Raw genomic sequence first — 19723 nt, 5'->3', positions numbered from 1 at the left:
CTGGTGAATCCTCTCACCCTCCGCATCTCTGGCCTGTGCCCCAGTTCTGTACGAATAAATATAATAAATCTTAAAAAAATATATATATATATATTCGTTAAACTGAGCCACTATCATTTAGGTAAGTCAATGAGCCCCTCCAGATTTCAACCAGTCCTTACAAAATGAGTTGAACTAGGTGTTCCATAAGATCCTCTTCTTGGGGCCCTCCCTGGTGGCGCAGCGGGTGAAAGCACTGCACTAAGAAGCTTAAGCCAATTCCGCATGAGTTCGATCCCCGCCTGCCCCTGGGGATATCCACATGGCGTGGCAGACCTCTCCTGACCCGCCTGCTGCTCCCCTCAGCAGTGTACTTTGTCGATCTGCCTGTTCTGCTCCCACTCTGTTCCTGGTGAATCCTCTCGCCCTCCGCATCTCTGGCCTGTACCCCAGTTCTGTATGAATAAACAAATCTTTAAAAAAAAGATCCTCTTCTTTCCCTCTTAAGGGGAAAGATGGTGCTTATATAATACTTCAATTATGTCTACCCTATGTTACATAAACCATAAGTGTCAACTTTAAATTTCATTGTAGAATTAAACATTCAATGTGTTATTGACAACTGCAAAAGTAAGGGGAGAGACTATGAAGTGGCATTATTTCAGACCATGAATACATAAATTCCATTAAAACAGCCCAAATTCTTAAAATACCATACCTTGCTATCAACTTTTAATAAGAATTTCCCGATGCCAATGATTGGCCAGGGGGCCAGGGCTTCCTGCCGCTCCTTCAGGAAGTGGTCTATGACCTGCCACCACAGGCGGCAGCGCTTCTCTAGGAAGTTCACGACTCCAAAATGAATGACAAGCTTTTTGAGTATCCAGACTGTGGAGAAGATAAGAAACACATGTACATACAAACTGACTATAGGTTAGATAGTTAAAGCATGAAAAGGCTCCTTAATTTAATGTGACCTTAAAACAGAGATAAAAATTTAAAGAAAAAAACATGAGGGATGAGGAAGAAAGGACTTAATAAATTTCGTACACACGATATCCACAATAAAAGAAAGCCAAAACAGCCCAGAAAAGTATAAAACAAGACTCTTCTACAGTGCATCTGATCCAGAGAGCACTCTTCCTTATTCTTGTCAGCCTTGCAAGACAGCTTTAAACCGAAATAATGGAATAGAAGTGGGCCTATGTCACCATGATAGGTACAAAGTAACCAATTCAAAAAAATATAGAAAAAGCCAAAAGATTCCAATTTTAAAAAAAGACTGCATGATTTAAGAAAAATCATGCAATCTAATTTTCTGTCAAGCAAAAGAAAAATCAAGACATGGCAGAGATATATTTCTCAAAACCAGCATTTCCTTTGAATTAAAATGCAATGTAACACACACTTCACTAAAAGTGACAATCAAGATTCAGTTGTGAACCCCAAAGCCCAAGACTGTTGTTAACAAGCTCCCAGACAGAACCATGGATGGGTGAACAGTTCACTCTTCAGAGGAAACAAAAGTATAGGGCTGAATACATGTTCAAGTCTACAAGTGAAATAGTAAGGTGACCAAGTAATAATAAATTTCTAAAACAATGCTTATTGAAATATAAATATGACATTTATTTAAAACAGTAAAACTACCAAATCTGAAAAGCCAAATATAAAAACAAACACACAAACGGCAAGATCTAATGAAGCAGATTAACCTGCAATAGGCACGGGCAGCAACTGCACGATCCACAGGTTCAACCAGACCTGGACGCCGATGATGGCCCAAACCAGACACACAAAGTAGACATCGCTCGTTTTCTTCTTTCTAAGAAACGTCCCCATTTCAGGCCTTCGTCTGCTGAGAGTGGGTGAAGGGGATGAGGGTGAAGGAGAAGAGGATGAGGTAGGAGGGGGTTCTTCCCTGTTCGTGTTTTCTGAAAAGGGAAGAAAAAATGCACCCAATTTATTGGTCCACATGAAGAAACAAGTATGTAGAACAATTTCCTAGGCCATACTATTTTAAATCTTCAAAATGTATTCTGATAATCTGTACAGTACATTGGGTTAAAAAAGCATTAGGATGTAGTTTATACATGCAATGAAAAGGATATGGAGAATTACAATACTGAAGTGTTTCATCTAGGAAAATTAAGTTTATTGGGGAGGACTGGACATGGAGAAATTTTTACTTTATATTGTTCAAGTTTTTTATTTATTTGTTATTTATTTATTTATGCATATAAGAATGGGGGCATAGGCCAGAGGTGCGGGGGGTGAAAGGATTCACCAAGAGACAGTGTGGGAGCAGAAAAGGCAGATCTACTGAAATACACTGCTGAGGGGAGCAGCGGACAAGACAGCAGAGGTCTGCTGCACATGTGTGTTTACTCCCTGACCGGGCACTGAACTCATGCTGCAGGAGATGCGGAGGATAGCTTCAAAGTGCTAAGACTTAACCTCCTGCACCACCAGAAAGGCACCCTGTACAAGTTTTTTATGACATGTCACATATTATTTAAAGAAAGAAAAACTACCAACAGGCATATGACAAAATCACTGAGAATTTTAATTGGCACAAATTATTGAAACCACATAAAGCAGCATATAATACAATTGAATTACTATTTTAAGAATTATCCCTTTTAACATAACTTAATATTAGATGTATGTACATATACATATATATAATTTGTGACACAATATTGCCTATCAGTGTTATTTCACCTAAAATGGAACCAACTACTGATATAAAAAGCACCTATGCGGGCCCTCCCTGGTGGCACAGCGGGTTAAAGCACTGAGAAGTAAAGCCAATTCCACATGAGTTTGATTCCCGCCTGCCCTGGAGGTGACCACATGGTGTGGCAGACCTCTCCTGACCCGCCCACTGCTCCCCTCAGGATCTTCCTGTTCTGCTCCCCACTCTGTCTCTGGTGAAAACCTCTCGCCACCCCTGAGCCTCTGGCCTGTACCCCAATTCTGTATGTACAAATAAATAAATCTTTAAAAAAAAAAAAAAAGAGCACCTATGCTCCTGAAACATATCTTTCTCTTAGTGTGAGATATGACAAATTGCTGAAGATAAGGGGTTTTCTAATACAGGAAACCATAGTGAGTTATTTCACATACAACACTGTTTTCTAACAATGTCACTACTGTGTTGCATTTTACCATAGGGTTATATATTATTTCTACTTTCTAGTTTTACCAAGACATACCATATACATAAGAAATCATATAACTATATATAATAAATGTTAGGTGTACATCACTAAATGATACATGAGACCGGGGTGGGCGGGTGGCTAGAGGGTAGCACACAAATATGAACAGAGGGGAAAATGAAGGGCTAGTAAATAACTAGGGTATTTACTATTTACTTTAACTTTACATTCTATGTTTATTCCATTCATAACGTAAGTCACCTCCAGGCTGAGTCGAGGGCTGGTCTTCACTGCTTGATTCATACCCAGTGATAGAGATGGCCAAGTTTGCCAGGGTAGAAGCTGCCATGGAGATAACCTGGCCAGGTAACTCTGCCCCTGTGGAAAAAAGCCAACTTAAAAAAATTCTTTAAAGCATATGAACAAAGTATGAAATAACTGCTGCAAATTGAAACAAATTGAAAGTCCTACGATTTCAACAGCAATAAAAACAAATGGTCATTTTAGTCTTAACAGACCAGTGGTTTTTGCTAAGGGAAAACAGGAAGGGTCAACAGGAAGCTTCTGTTAAGATGCAGAGACCTGAACTCTGCATACCGCCTTCATTGGGGAACATCAAGTTGGTGTGTATGTTAGATGCTGGATAATTAAATGTGGCATGGTATGCTTATATTTAGTTTCACAAGTTAATCTGAATATGTATCTCTGATGAAAAACAGTCATGCTAACCCTGTGAGCACCCTCAATGCAAACTGTTTTACTCCTTCCTTTGTATTATCAACCCTGTAGCTGTAAGGGACAGCCCATACTTGGTGCTCAAAATGACAACATTCCACGGATGAATACGCAAATGTATAAATATTATGCACAACTATACAGAGATACAAAGCACACAATTCAGCACAAGTAAAATCCACCACCTGAAAATATAAAAGAACATTATTACCTTGTTTCAAACTATAAATTCCTATGTTAAGCTCCTAATAGGTGGTACCAAAGCTTAATTACTAGCACTAGACTCAAAATATTTACTGGAAGCAATGTTAACCTACTCTAGCAGACAAGAAGACCAGCTCACACAACACCAATAGTAAAATATGGCAGAACCATAGAGCACTATAACAATCAGGATATATCAACATAGATAAAAGATATAAAACAGTCTAATACTGCATGGATCTTTCCTGTTGTATTTTTGATATGTCCATGTCTGCTCCCCATCACGTAAATAAATGATCAGTTTTGAGACATGAAAAAACCTTATCTTGCTGTTTGATTTAAAAACAAAACAAAACAAAAAACAACCAAGAGTACAGCGGACCAAGAAAGGGCAGAGAGAGACAAGTCATTATAAAACTACAGACAAAGCACGATGTTAACAGTCTGCTGGGGTTAACGGGTGAGATGTTGGAAAAGTAGCTTCAATGAGAGACAGAGTAGGCAAAGTCGACCAAGACTTAATGAAACATCATTAAAAGGAATTAAAGAGATGGAAGTATCAAGAATGACACCACATGTTTCTAGATTGGGGAAATAGATGAGATTCTTTACATCAGATTTCAAATAGCTGAGACTGTGATAGTAAAAAAAAATACTTGTCAGTCTAAGTTCCATAAGGTGGTGGATTAACTGAATTTGCTTTGACCCTGAGATTCCACCCATCTGATGGGAAGATTTATACTGTCTATGGAGGTAGGTTCTCTGGAAAGGCTACCAAACAGATCTGAAAGCATTCTGAATTGTATTGTTGCTGTTGGAGTGTAAGTCCTCTCAGCTTCAACCACCCTGAAGATCCATCAGTCCTTTTTCTGTTAACTGGCCCTGCAAGAGATTTGAAAATTCCCTAGACTCTCTAGGAAGAATAGGGGACTGACATCATGAGCCCTGGTCTTTCACACGATCACTAGCTATATCCCAGGTAGATGGAAACCTTGGGTTTCTGGGCTTTCTGGTCACTTAGAAACAATTACCAATGGTAGAAGGAAAGACCCTGTCATATTTGCCCATCCTTCTCAGTCTGGGCCCCCAGGACATTAAAGGTGCATCTGAGGCTTATTTCCCTAGCTTCTGATGCCACGCTTCTCACACTGAGAATAAACCAGATTCTGAGTCAAAGTTTCTTTATCTATAAAATAAGTAAAATGCCATTTTCACTGAATTACTAAGGAAATAAAACAAAAGGGCATGTTTAAAGAATCTAACTAAGCTGTACCCAGAGAAGCGTAATGCTAGCTGCTCTCTTCTTATAGAACACAAATTGATCACATTGCCACATAAAACCCAGGTGGTGGGAATTTCATGTAAATCATACATTGTACAAAAATGAAGGATGATGTAATAAATATATTTAAAAAAAAAAACCCAGGGTACTCCCACGTGAGGCTTCAGGGACTCAGGAGACAGAGAAGCAAGGACCCATAGCTGCAGTGAGTGAGCTCACAAGTACAATCAAAGGCAGGAAGACCAGTGGGCAATTGTTGGCAGAGCTCTTGCATGACCCTGACTGGCATCTGAGCTTGGATACCGAAAGGCAGGAGAAAGCACATGCGCCTTGGGGAAATGCTCTCCAGGTCTGAGCTCCAAGAATGTGGGAAAATAGGTCATGTGAGCAAGCAGCCACTTCTGAGAAAGACAGCAAAAGAGCTTATCAGGAGAATGTGTGCGAGGGGTCAGCCATCTGGGGCTGGCCAGGGTGTTCCAAGAATTAGAACACCAGATATAAAATGAGAAAAAGTCAATATGCTATTGTTACTGTTTGATAATGTAGCGTATATAAAGAGCACGCTGCAGAATAAAGATTCACTGCTTGCTGGACATAGCAGTCATCCCTCTGGTTCCTCCTTCACAAGCGCGCCCCAGGTCCCAGACCCACTAGAAGTCCACAGGTAATACCCTTCCATGACGACTGATGCTTTTTCAAAGAGCCTGGTGAAAGGAAACAGCACCAGCTTTAGGGTCAAAGACCCAGGTTTAAAACCTGGGTCTTTTGACTATGGGCACATCAATTAAATTCTGGAATTTGTCATCCATAAAACGCCTTCATCTGTAAGTTACAGGTTTTGTGGATATTTCTGTTTTGGTTGTGGAGTATCTGTTTCAGGAGATACCAAATCGGAGCTCCCAAGGACCAAGAATATACCACTGACTAAGGCCATGCTGTGCAGAAGAAACTGTTGAAACTAACTCAGCAACGATGCACAAAAAGAGTTTTCTGGATCTAGGAACTAAATAAACTCATGTTTTCAATTCTGATGAAATTCAAAGGATTAACTGTATGAGTCCAGTAAACCAGGGATCACAAAAGCTCCTACAGCAGCAAAAGATTCAAAGTTCAAAAGACACAACGATGTCTACACTAGGACCCAAGCACAAGTCAGGCTGGGCAGAAGGAAGTGGCACAGGGGCATTGCCCCCCAGACCGGGAGCTGCTGCACCCAGCTGTAGTACAGCGACACCTAGAGGAGGGAACTGACTACAAGTAAACGGTAAAGGAGGCAGGTCTCAACAGGGTGACAGGATTTGAGTTCTGATGTCTAAAAGAAACAAGATTCTAAGGGCAAGAAGAGGGGAAAAGGTTAAGAAATTTAGAAGTAATGCTTAAAAGATTATGATCAAGAAAAAATAATTAATCCTCAACTTGGCTGGAATGAAGTAAATGAAAAAGGAAAAACCAACATTTCCAAATCTGCTCTAATATTTATTGTGTCCCTGGGATCCCTTTACTTGACTACAAGACCCAAATTACGTAGCTTGCACGCTAACACATCGCATCATGATTTATGGGTAATAATAATAAACATGTTCTTTCTTTTTCTCCAAGCTCAAAACTTGGTATTAGAATTCTTGGGTTCACAGTTTACTAAGGTGTCGCCACCACCTGAGTTTACACAAAAGAGAAAACTCACCTGAAATCACTGGTTGAGACCTGCCTTACTCAGGTACTTGCTATAAAGCACTTAGGCACAAAAGTAGTCAAAAGGGGAACACTGGTTGGGGTGAGGGGTGATGGATAAGCAGAGCTGTGTCAATCACTTCCTATGGTAGTTGCCAAAAACAGGGTGTTTAGGTCTTCTGGTCTGACAGGTGACCACAGAGTCTAACTGAATGCCACCAGGAAAACCAACTGAACAAAGCAAACTTAGGAAGATAACAAAAACTCCTATTTTCCACAGTCAGAGAGACAAGTAATTAAGATTTCTGTATTTCAGAAATCTTTAAAATTCTAAATAAGCAACCAAAAAAAAGAAACACATGTCTTTTGCAGCAACATAGATGGAGCTGGAAAAGATCATATTTAGCGAAATAAGCCAGAAAGAAAAGGAAAATTATCAGTTTCACTCATAGCAGGAGTATAATGGACCAGGCAAGAAAATAATAATAACGAACAGCCACATACCAAAGACATTTTGCAGGGTAGAGTGGGGAATGGGATCAAAAACCGGGGCGGGGGCGGGGGATGGATGGAAGTGCACTAGACTATGGTGATGGCACACAGGTGACTCAGTGATGCGAAACCCACAGGGGCTACAATTGAGATGAAAAAAAAAAAATATATATATATATACACAAAATGATGTAAAAATAAACTATTATATTATATAAAAAACAATTCTAAACAAATATGTATGAATAACGGTGTCTTAAAATTGTCAGCCATGACTTGTCTACTAAATAAAATAAGAGCAACTTAATGAAAAAAAAATTTCTATAAGATACCTGTGCCAGCTATGATACCAGCTATAAGCTACCAGCCTGCCACCAATAACCTTGATTAGCATAAAATTAAGATGTTAAAAGTAATGTAGAGAATATTTACTGATACAGAAAGTTGCTTATGACATCATTAAGTTTAAAAAAGAATGTTCACTGTGACCCAGTATTTGTTGTTTATTTTTTAAAAATTGAAGGCATAAAAACCATTAATGTTTTGGCATAATTTGTGTGTTGTAAGACTTTGAGGGATTTTATTTTAAAAAAATTGGGGGCATAGAAGAGGGAGTAGGCTCAAGGTTTAGGGGTGTCACCAAAGACAGTGTGGGGAGCAGAACAAGCAGGACTTCTGAAATACACTGCTGAGAGGAGCAGCGGTGCTCCAGAGGTAAGAGCACTGAGACCTAACGTTAGGCCAGCAGGAAAGCCCCTGTTTCTCTGAATTTTCTGACTTAACTGTCACAAACTGATATGTGAGAAAATAATTTTCTTTTAAAAACCTGTTGGAATTTTAATTTAGTCTTTGAATTTATTAGAAATAAGCAAGAGAACAAATGGCAGTCACTTTAGAAACTAGCTGATGCCTCTCCAGCCCAGTCATAGCTATTTCCACATTGCCAGTTAACTCTAAGTCCAGTCTCATGATCTAAGGACCATTATTACTAAATCTGTCCACCTCCACCACACCCCTAAACCTTTACTATTCTCTAGAAATGCTTATCTTGAACAATCTGTCCTGGATATAGGTCATCACTTGCAACCAATGTCCCTCAAAATAATCTACAAGATCTTTTAAAAACACAATGTATTCAAAATTGTACTACAAGTTCTAGACAAAGTAATTAGGCAAGAAGGAAAAAAAAAGCACCCAAATTAGAAAAGAAGTAAAACTATGTCTATCCTCAGATGAATGTATACATAAAAAACCTTAAAGATTATATAAAAAAAACTACTAAAGCTAAAAACAAATACAACAAAGTTGCAGTATATAAGATTAGTTGGGGTAAAGATTCACAACCTTGGATATGACAACGGTTGGGTTAGACAGGACAAGAAAAGCACCAATAACAGAAACCTGGAGGAAGCACAAAAACATGGAAACTGAACACACTTCTAATTAACCAATGTGTCAAAGAAGTGAAAAGGGAAATTAAACAGTATCTTTAACCCAAAAAAAGTAGAAATACATGTGAAAATTTATGGGATGGTAAAAGTCGTCCTATGAAGGCAGTTTAGAGCAATAAATGCTTACTTATGAAAAAGATCTCAAATAAATAACCTATCTTTCCAGTTAGCTATTAAGTAAGTACAAGTATAGGGTTTCCTTTGGGGTGATGAAATGTCTTGGAACTTGATGGAAATAATGGTTGTACAACACAGCAAGTGTATTAAGTGTCACTTTAAAATGGCCAATGGTTAATTTTATGTTATCTAATATTCTTCAATTTTTAAAAAGCAAAAAAGTAGGTAGGACAAGGTAAAGTAACAAATATTTTTAGTAAATTATTTTCTGTTCAGAAAATACTAAATTCTTAAACAGAGTTAAAGCCATTTCACTATATAGCATGTTTTTAAAATAAATTTACTCTCCAAATAATTCAAGAGTGACATTAATAGGATGCTTTATTTCTTACCAGAAGGCTCTTTTCCATTCTGTTTTTCATAGAGGGTGCCCACAGATATCAGGAAAACAATAACCAGGAATACTGGAATTCTCCATGAGCCAGCCAGGGATGCTGCAAATTATTAAACATTAACATTTTTAGTAGAATAAAAACTTGTCTTTAAAAGACTTTTTTAGAGCTTGACAGAACAATTTGGCATATATGTTAATAGCAAAACTGTCTCACGGGGAAAAAGAAAATCATTGGACCAGATGAAGTCCTGCCAGCCTACCTTTAAGGGCCTTGGATCACCTGAGGAATCCATTCTAAAGCACATGCAGGGTTTAAAACCAAACTACTCAACTATCCCCTTTGGTTCCATCAAGCCCCAGGATGGATCAGGCAGAGATGGCGACTTGATTTCCTGCAAGTACTACCAGGTGTGAACTCTCTCAAGAAAAGAGGCAATGGCCCAAAAGGATATGGGATGTCCTCTAGTTTATGATGCAAAACTGCCAACAAGTAGTCAAGGATAAGGTCCCTCCTCATGGCAACCTGCATTTCCCTAAGTTCTAACGCCTCATGGACAAAGCTGCCCGCTTCCCTCCTCTGCCTTTCCCAATTTCAAAATGAGTCACATCAGACATCTTGCTGATAAACTCCAACATTCCAAGTCAGCAAAGTGAGAGTTTGCTTTGTTCCACATCAGATTCTATGCAGAGACATATGTTCAATCAGTTCTGCTTTTTATTTTAAATAACACATAGCTCTAAAAATTACTTTAGGACAGCTCTCCTGCCCACCTGTATCTATACAGTTGTTTCTTTTCATAAACCTGCCCCTTCTAGAGGAAGCGCTTCCCAGCTCATGTCTGCGCCAGTGTCCTTTACTTTTGCTCTTTTTTAAAATAATCTATCTGCACTTTCGGAGGTGAAAACAAAATAAACAAACATAATTACTTAAATAGGCTATCCACTGCTTTTAGTTACTGAATTTTACTTTTTCATTAGAACTTAATATTCCCATAGACTTAGACCTGGAGAAAAAGGTCCCTGAAAAATCACTCTACAACATCCAAGCAAGCACCCAGCTGACAGTGAAGTTCCAAGTGATAGGGAACTCATTATTTTGAGCAGCAGACATTTAGCATCCTTATGGTGAACAGAGATTTGTCTCGGAAGCTACTCATTGCTCTGACATTGCTCCCTCCTGACTACAGAGATCTAATTAAACCACTTTTGTCACAGGGCAGTCCTTCAAATACTAGAAACAGGTTCCCATATTTTATATTCTCCTTCCCTCACCACCTCCTCAGGCCCATATCCCTTCCATTATCTAGAGTGACATCTCGAGGTTCTTTAAGTTTCTCACACAGGGTCTTGGGACTCTCTCTATGTTTGATTATTCATCTACACCCTCAAGGAAGACACCCAAAAGTGGCCATAATAATCTACTTTCTAAGATATATACCTATTTTAAAAGGGCTTTTGAAAATGAAAAACCAATGTAATTAAAATATAGACATGTTAAAGCAAAAACATTTTCATGAAAGATTAAAACATTTCTGAAGATCATTGTAAGGAATTAAAAGTGCATCATATAACACTTTCATTTACATGGTCAGCCTTTGCTGACCATAAACTAGACTTAGAAAATGGGACCCACCTAAATGAAAAAGCAATATAATCCAGACAGGAATTGAAGCTGCTCTCAAATAGTGTTCAGTGCTTGCATTCCACTTGAAAGAAACAGTCAACACGTAGCCAACTACCAAAGTCCAAATCTTAAACAAATGAAAAATAGACACAATTGTAAGACATGCATACAAATGAAAGTAAATCTAAATCTACAATTTGTACAAAGTTGCATCTACACAGCCTGAGCGCTCTGTGTACAACACACATGTAAGTCAGTAGTGCTAAAAGTACTATTATCTAGGTTTTCCTCCTCTCTTTAGGTAAGTCAAGTTCTGAAATAAGCAGTCATTTGAAATCACTTGTAGTAAATACTATTAAATATCTACTTAACAAAAAATACACACAGTTTTGTTATATTTAAATTTAAAAATACTGCATGCATAAAAATAGTATGATAAAATATTCAATTTATAAGCCAAAAACTTAAGTTTAATCTTGTGGATTTCTTAGTTTTTTGTTATTGTTTCTATAGATTAACATCTAGAAGAGAAACAAACAGAAAAAAGCAAGGAAAGAATTCCAAAAAGAATCAGGTTAAACGATTCCATTACAGCCTATGAAATATTCATTCTCTCTCTCTCACACACACACACATACACACACACACACACACACTGTATAAAACTTAGAAAGAAGGCAGCCAGCTGAAGTGTAATCATCCTGAAATAATCTAGGTAGTAGGTGGTTAGAACCTAGTCTAGAATTATATGCACAGTTGAAGAAATATAGCTGAAAAAAAAAATCCTACTAGAAAATAAAACAGAAAATTTGGAGAATAGAAAAACTGGCCAGGGACCCCTCCACAGTTCTCCCCACACTAGAATTAAACGACTCCAGCAACCTATCAAGAGAGACTAACAAAGCCTTCACAGGGACTCTCCAAAAGTTCATAATTTAGTAGAACATTTACAAAGAAAGGAAAGAATACTTAACTCAGAACAAATGTAAGCATGAAGAATTTATTTTAAAAATCTGAACCCTGAAAAAAAAAATTAAACACTAATTCCAAGAATGAAAAAAAAAAAAAAAAGAATTGGTAAGGTTACTACAAAAGACAAGGGAAAACTACCTCTTATTTTATTTTGATCTCATCTATCAATGAAAATAGATAGATCAGGTCTTCACAGTATTTATAGCACCTGACCTTGGAATTCATTTTTGGAAACTAACTAAATAATGCCAAATCCTGAAAAAGGTTTAAATATAAAAAAATTCATTCAGTGCATTTTATATTAATGAAAATCTGACCTCCTAAAAGTTTAACAACTGAGAAATAGTTTTGTTACATATGATTCACTCAATAAAATATTACACAACCACTAAAAAGATTTTTTAAATCAAAGGCTGCATAACAAATACAGGATTATAGCTACTGCAAGGTGAGGGAAAGAAAATGCCCTAAGAAGTTAGTGGTTGTAGTTGGGTGGTAAGATTTTGTTTTTCCATTTATTTGTTTCTATATTTTCCAAATTGTTTTTAATGAGCAATCATTTTTCCTAATTTTTATTTATGTTTAGTTTACAGCGCAATAGAGGTTTCAGGTATACAGTTTCTCACCTCAGCAACTATATATATCACAACACACCCAACCACCAAATGCCCAGTCATCATCTACCAACTAATTGGAGGCAGTAATTATTTTATAATGAAAAGAATATTAAATTACTCTTCTTCAATCAATGCTATTAAATAAAATATTAAGGAGCTCATAAAACCTAAACATAATACAATAGTTGCTTCAAAGAAGTTCAAATTTATGGAACCACATTGGGAATTCGGTGGGAATTCAAGATATTTTAGAATTAACAATAAAGTTGGGAATTCAGTTAGTTCTGAGAAGTCAAACTACTTGATATATAACAATAAAATTCATAACAAGATCTGAGTATAATAATGGCACATTTTTATAACACTATGGGCCAACCTGTTCTAATACTTCATACTTATTAAGTCACTTAACTCCCATGATACCAGGAAATAGGTATTACTATCCTGCACTTTTTACAGATGACAAAAACAGACTTCAGGGAAGTGACCTCCCCAAGGTCGCAAGTTAATAAGTGACAGACCCAGGATTAGAACTCAGGAACCTGGCTCCAGGTTACGCTTTCTTTACAGTAAGAAAAAAATCAGGGTGTCAAAAAAAAATAGAGGCAAAACTGCTCTAATATTCACAAAGAAAATAGTCAACTACAATTGTTGAAATAAAAAAGGGTCCTCAGCAAGTGGGTGGTCTTTGGTGCTATACCACACAGGAGTATAATCAGACCCACCCCACTAAAAGTAGCATCAGTAATTCTAGAAGGCATATTAACAAAACTTGTGGAGTATACAAAATTGGAAAGAGTCAATAAAAGTTGAGATTAAAAAAAAAAATCACTGAAAAAGATACCCTGAAGCTAGAACAATACACTAATTCAAGTAAGATTAAATTTAATTGAGAAAATGCAAAGTTCTGCTTTCAGGTTCAGAATTTAACTGCAGAACTTAACTGAAAAGTGAAGGCATATAAACTACTTTTTCAGTGTGAATCAGGGCTATGAGAACTGGTATGAGTGTCTACGTTAACAGCATAGTACTAATATCAGGAAAAGAGATTACTTCACTGAATATTACACAAACAAGCCACATCAGCAATAAAATTTAGAAATGAAAATTACAACATAGAAGATATAGGTATAGCTGGGAAAAAACCAACTTCCTTTAAAAGGAAATATAAGGCTAGCCATCTTCAAATAGTTGTGGGGAAATGTCATTGAGGAAAATAACAGACTTAATTTTCTGTGATTCTGTGGGTAGAAATAATAGCTGGAAATTAGGAAGCAATACATTTCATGTCAATGTGAGAATAAACTTAACAAATCATAGTTTTCTATAGAATAAACTACCATCACTGAAGTAATGATACAATGATGAATGAAAGACCAAGGTGCAGAATTATACACACACACACACACACACACACACACATCTTAAAAAACTAAACTCTGTAACAGTCACATAAGCACAGAAACATATTTAGAAGGCTATTTATTTGTTAACAATAATAAGAATGTGACAGAGACAACCATTCCCTTTTACCACAGAAACTCCTACATTGTTTAAATTGTGACATATGTCTATGTATAACAAACATGTTTTACTCAGATTGTTTTGTTAAATACACTTTAGGACAACTTACCAAGTTTGTGCATTCAAATGTTATACCTAATTTCTAATATGAATTCCTAAAAGTATGCCTTTAGCAGCATGAATGATTTCTGTCTCTTTCAGATTAATAAATTTCCCCTCTAAGCAAACCTGCTCAAGAATGGATGTTTTTCTAGGCATAAACTGATGAGCCAGTTTACAAACAAGAGAGCATACATTCCCAAATTTGTTTCCTGAGGACAATGTATATTTCAAAAATATACATTCAATACTCATTTTAAAGCACCACTGTGGTCTAGATACTCTTCAAACTGTGGCATAAAACTTGGCAACATTTAACAATACAAGTAAAGCAAATTAATAACATTTCCTTCCATTAGCCACATACATTTTTCTGATTGAAAAGCGAAATTCATAAAACCTAAGTAGACTTGCCTTTAGACTTTTATTTATTGCCAATTGGGAATTTGCCTGAAACACAATTGCCTTGCTACAACTGCATGTTTCTGCAACTGTTTCCTGCGTCTCTTACAGAGAGACAATAGGGGTAAACCTCTCCCAAGTTCTGGAGCCCACAGCTCTAGCCCCAACCAGCTGCTGCCTCCCTACTTCACTCCCCTCTAATTCTGTTCTCTTTATGGTATGGCAATGTAGAATCAAGAATCTTTTACTCTAAAAAGTCTTTAATTGGCTACCCTGGTTTATCTTCAAATGGTGTAAGTCTTTTGTCTTTTTTTTTTTTTTAAAGATTTATTTATTTGTGCATACAGAACTAGGGTACAGGCCAGAGGCTCAGGGGTGGCGAGAGGATTCACCAGAGACAGAATGGGGAGCAGAACAGGCAGATCAACGAAGTACACTGCTGAGGGGAGCAGCGGGCGGGTCAGGAGAGGTCTGCCACGCCATGTGGTCACCTCCGGGGCAGGCAGGGATCGAACTCATGCGGAAGTGGCTTTAGCTTCTCAGTGCTGTGCTTTAACCCACTGCGCCACCAGGGAGGGCCGTCTTTTGTCTTTTAAAAAAGTCAACTGGCAAAGAAACTAAATCCTGGAATCACCTTACTGCTGCCAGTGCAAAAGCATACCTAGGAAAAGGTCCACAAGTGGTCTGGCTGGCGACAGAGCACTTCTTAAGAGCCTTGCCGGCAACACTGCCAAACTCTCGGGATATGTAAATATGAACATCAAGTATTATTAGAAGTCATTCAAGTTCCCCTAACACATTGCACAACTGTGGCTGAGTAGCCTGGAGAAAGGTTCTGGTGTGTCCAAGGTCAGAAATGAGTTTACGACTTACACTCTTCTCATCTTTCACTTTTTTTTTTCCCATCCATGCTTCTATATAATGAAATACAGAAAATAAGTCTATTACTATTGCAAACTGTGAATGGTCTTTGAATTTCTAGCAAGTCAATGAGGGAAGGAAATAAAACTCTCAGCCAAGAAAAATGAAGGGAGACAGCTTTTCTTTTCAGTTTTATGTTTACAACCCTCCCCAGGAAGAGCGACCAGAACACAAAGAACTGTAGTTGCTACAACAGATAATTTTTAAAAAGTACTTAGAAATCACCTACTAAATGAGCAGAATATTCTACAATATTCTGAACTGCTTAACAAGGACAATTTGTACCATAAAGGCTTCATGTCCCATTTGTGAATAGAATGATGTTAGTAGAACAGAGTACGGAAAAGAACTAGGAGACTGAAGGAACCTAAAAAATTGAGGTAAAGAGGAACTGGACTGAAAGAGTATACTGATAACAAAGGAAAAGACAACACTGAAAACACTGCAGAGGAAAACTAGACAGCACTTGGAAGCAACAGCGACAGGAATAAAAAATGATAAAGGTTTCTACAGGACTTGAATCGAGGGGTTTTGGGAGAACATGTGTGGCTATCCAATTCTGACAGTCTTCTATTTCCTAAAAACTAAAATTGATTTACACTAAAAAGTCAAGTTAAAAAAATTTAACATAAGATATCAGGGGAAATTTTTTGAAATCTTTATTGAAGATCATACAAGAGTTGTGAGAACAAAGCAACTATAACTGCTAAGTTCACTGGACACCATTTACCAACGAATGAACAGATGAGTCTCTAAATGAGCCTTCTCGTCTCTGAAGTCCTCTCCACCCCCATACAGGATTGCTGACAATGAAATAACATGCCTCAAAAACTGGGTCTGAAAGGTATGAACTGTCAGTTCTCCAAAATGCAGACTTGCTCAAATGTGACTGCATAAATGTGAGTTTTCTCTGCCTCTCCCAGCTACACCTCTCCTTAGCAGGATACTCAAATTTACAAGTTGTCATGGAAGCATAGTGTATTTTTCTGTAATAGGCAGTGTGCTTGGAATAACAAAAACCAAACCTGTTGTGAACTATGAGACACAAGAGTTAGAGTGTGGCCCCTATCCGGTCAAAATTCCTACTTCACTTCATTAGTCAGGCCTTAATTAGCACTTTTGGTTGAGGGCTGAGGACTCGACTCTACTTGCTAGGTACATGTCACCCTCATTCAACCACTCACCCCTAAGTGTTGCTTCCAGAAAACACAAGTGCAGGCTTTGTTTTCCTTCAACTCACCTCAGCTTTGGGAACCTACTCTCTCAATGTGTCCTCTCCGCCTCTCCCTACTCACATTGAATTAATTCATACTGTCTCTTTTATATCGAGTTCTTCACCCCTCCTCTTCTGCCTTGCCCCTTTATAAGCAGCTATTTCAAGCCTTTTTAAAATTATTAACTGGCTTGACCTCCTCCACCCCTTCTGCCTACTATCTTGGTCTTTTTATTCTGCTCATCTACAACCCATGCAAGGGTAATTAAGTAAAATACAAAGATGAGCTTTGTATGCCAACATGAGCTGCTGTAGGACCTTTTTCACAAGGACTCATTTTCCCATCTCTTTCCACTGAGACTAAATGACAGAAATGCCCTGCTTTCCACTAATCATGCCCATTTTACCATGTATTCAACTTCTTACTCTACTATGAAACCTCACAACCCATATGTTAGGCCATTCTTATCTACTTTTCTATATTTTAGTGGATATGAACCTTGGTCTTGCCTACTTTAACTTACAGTAAACTGTAGTATCAACAGTCAAAAACGTTAGCATTATCTGTGTCTGACTTCGACAAGACTGAGTTTCTTGAAAGTAGGAATCAACTCTTTATATTTATATAGCCAGCATTCAGTCAATTCAAACAAACTGTGAAACAACAAAGTACAGGAGGAGCATCACTGAACTAGAACTCCACAAATGTGAGCAGTGGATTGTTCGCAAGCTGTATGACTTTAGGACAGTCATGGGCCCTGGGCCTCAGAGGCTTCTTCTGAAGGCTGGTGGGGATCTGGCAGTTGTAGGATCACTTCCACCTGATAATCCAACAAGCTCTAGGAGTTGAAAAGGGTTGCTCCATATCCATCCTATCAAAATTGAAACAGCTCAGACTCTTGGAGACCAAGACTTCTGTCTGATCACTAAGCAGTCCCACACGGAGGCAGCATGCCATAATAATAGCTGAGGTGCTCCCCTAAACTCTGCCTTAACTTGCAAGCCCCAAATTACTGGGCAACGAATTTTATGTGTGTGTGTGTGTGTGTGTGTGTATGTCCTCTCAATGACTATATGCTCATATATGGTTACATGTATGCCCGTAAAAACAGAGCCTACATCCTACTTGTTTTTCAAATCCCTCAAAGTCCAACATTATCAATATTTAAGTCTGTGAGGTGCCACTGATAATGCAAAATGAGACAAGGAGTCTGATACTGGCCTTCTCTTCTTCTAATAGCAGGTCAAATGAAAGCCCTGCTTGACAGGCATGGGGAATTACTTTGCCAGTTAATGTTAAAGTGTGTGGAATTTTATTTTACTGACAAAAGTGGTTTAAATTTGTACTTTACTTATTTTCAATAAAAAGAACTTTAATAGAATGAGTGTACAACAAAGTGAAGGATACTAGTTTCCCTGTGAAACACCCAGTTACTGATACCCTCCTGTGTAAATGCCCAGTCAAACAGGGCTTGCAGAAGTAGACCCACTGAATCTTGAAAGCTTGCCACAAGTGTACAGCACCTACTGGCAGGGTAAAATTTTTCAATGGTACTTATTGATGAATTATCATGCATTAAGTATCAACTTGTTTTTAATAGTCCCCAAGTATTTAGACAATTACTGGTAAACAGTCTGGTCTGAGTTAAAAAAAAAAACGTTGTCACTAAATTAGCTCTGAAATTCCTTCCAATTCTATGATGTCCCGGTTTCTAAGAATAAGTTTAGGGTGATCTAACAATCACAGAATAACAGATATACCTCTCCTTTAGGTAGAGTGCTGAAGCAATCTGAAGAAGTGCCGTGTACAGCAGTCCAGCACAACATAAGCAGGTCCTCCATAAGAAGTGGGAGGGTGGGAGGGTGTTCAGCACCCAGTGCTCGCTCAAAGTATATTCAAATTGCTTCAACTGAGCGCAGCATCACCAAGCAGGCAGAAAGCTTTGTTTCAAGGCTTGAAAACCCGAAGTCAATCTTGCCCCCTATTTGTCCCTAACTAGCCCTAGTCTGGTAATAAGTCACCTCTCCTATCTAGAGGATGTCAGACTGGAGTAGAATCTCGCAGGTCCCCTCCAGCAGGTGCATCCACAAGTCCCAAGCGAACAGAAGTACGGAGCACCCCTTCTACCAGGAATCGCTCCAGCCCTCCGGCCAGGGCTCTGGAACCCCTACCTGCAAAGCGGAACACAGCTTCCCGGCCAGGGAAGGCGACCCCATTAAGTCTATTAGAGGCAGCGGGGAATGGAGGCTGTTTCAAACCACACCCCCCACCCCCTCTCTTTGGAAGGAAGGGCGCCAAGTTGCCCAGGTGCGCGGCAGGACCGCGGAGACACAGCCGCGTCCTTTAGTCACCCTTGCCCAGGGAGAAGGAGCTGCAGGACTGCACCCCCATGGAGCTAGGGGTGCAGTGGCGGGCAAGGCAAGAGTCCCGGAGGGCCGCGGTCGCGCACTCACCCACAGGCTGCTGAAGTAGTCCAGCGCGCGGCAGATGAGAGCGCCGCAGTACGCCAGCAGCACCTGGATGCCCAGGTAGCTGCCGATGCTGTAGAGGCCGTAGAGGAGCGGGACGCCGGCGCCGAGCAGCAGCAGCAGGCGGCGGCGGCGCAGCGCCTGCTCGCCCAGGGCCTCCACGCCGTAGTCGGCAAAGCAGAGCGGCAAGAGCAGAGCCGCCAGCACGATGGGCGTGTGCGCGCGGTGTAGGCGCCGCAGCCAGTGGCGGCCCAGGCGCGTCAGCGAGCTCTTGAAGGGGTGCAGGAAGGTGCCGCACAGCACGGCCCACAGCAGTGGCCGCAGGAAGGCCTCCAGGATGAAGTAGACGAGCACCGCGGCGCCGCAGCATAGACACACGAACAGCACCGCCCC

The 19723-nt window shown here is 39.1% G+C and overlaps 1 protein-coding gene across 1 annotated transcript in view; it reads right to left on the bottom strand.

The window, feature by feature from the left end:
• Window positions 1-19717, bottom strand: part of TMEM245 (transmembrane protein 245) — a gene marked incomplete at its 5' end in the record, with an annotated part of 60370 nt that extends 40653 nt beyond the window's left edge. Inside the window, 6 exons of the mRNA XM_004677960.2 lie at window positions 698-867; window positions 1695-1913; window positions 3405-3521; window positions 9488-9589; window positions 11123-11240; window positions 19316-19717. Coding sequence (XP_004678017.2) covers window positions 698-867; window positions 1695-1913; window positions 3405-3521; window positions 9488-9589; window positions 11123-11240; window positions 19316-19717 — 1128 coding nt within the window. The remainder of the gene's footprint in view (window positions 1-697; window positions 868-1694; window positions 1914-3404; window positions 3522-9487; window positions 9590-11122; window positions 11241-19315) is intronic.
• Between the last annotated feature and the right edge of the window lie 6 nt (window positions 19718-19723).

This window comes from Condylura cristata, unplaced genomic scaffold, assembly GCF_000260355.1.
Source record: "Condylura cristata isolate star-nosed mole 26May11 unplaced genomic scaffold, ConCri1.0 scaffold00006, whole genome shotgun sequence".
In the NCBI taxonomy this organism is placed as follows: domain Eukaryota; kingdom Metazoa; phylum Chordata; class Mammalia; order Eulipotyphla; family Talpidae; genus Condylura; species Condylura cristata.
This window is presented reverse-complemented; position numbering and strand designations above follow the sequence as displayed.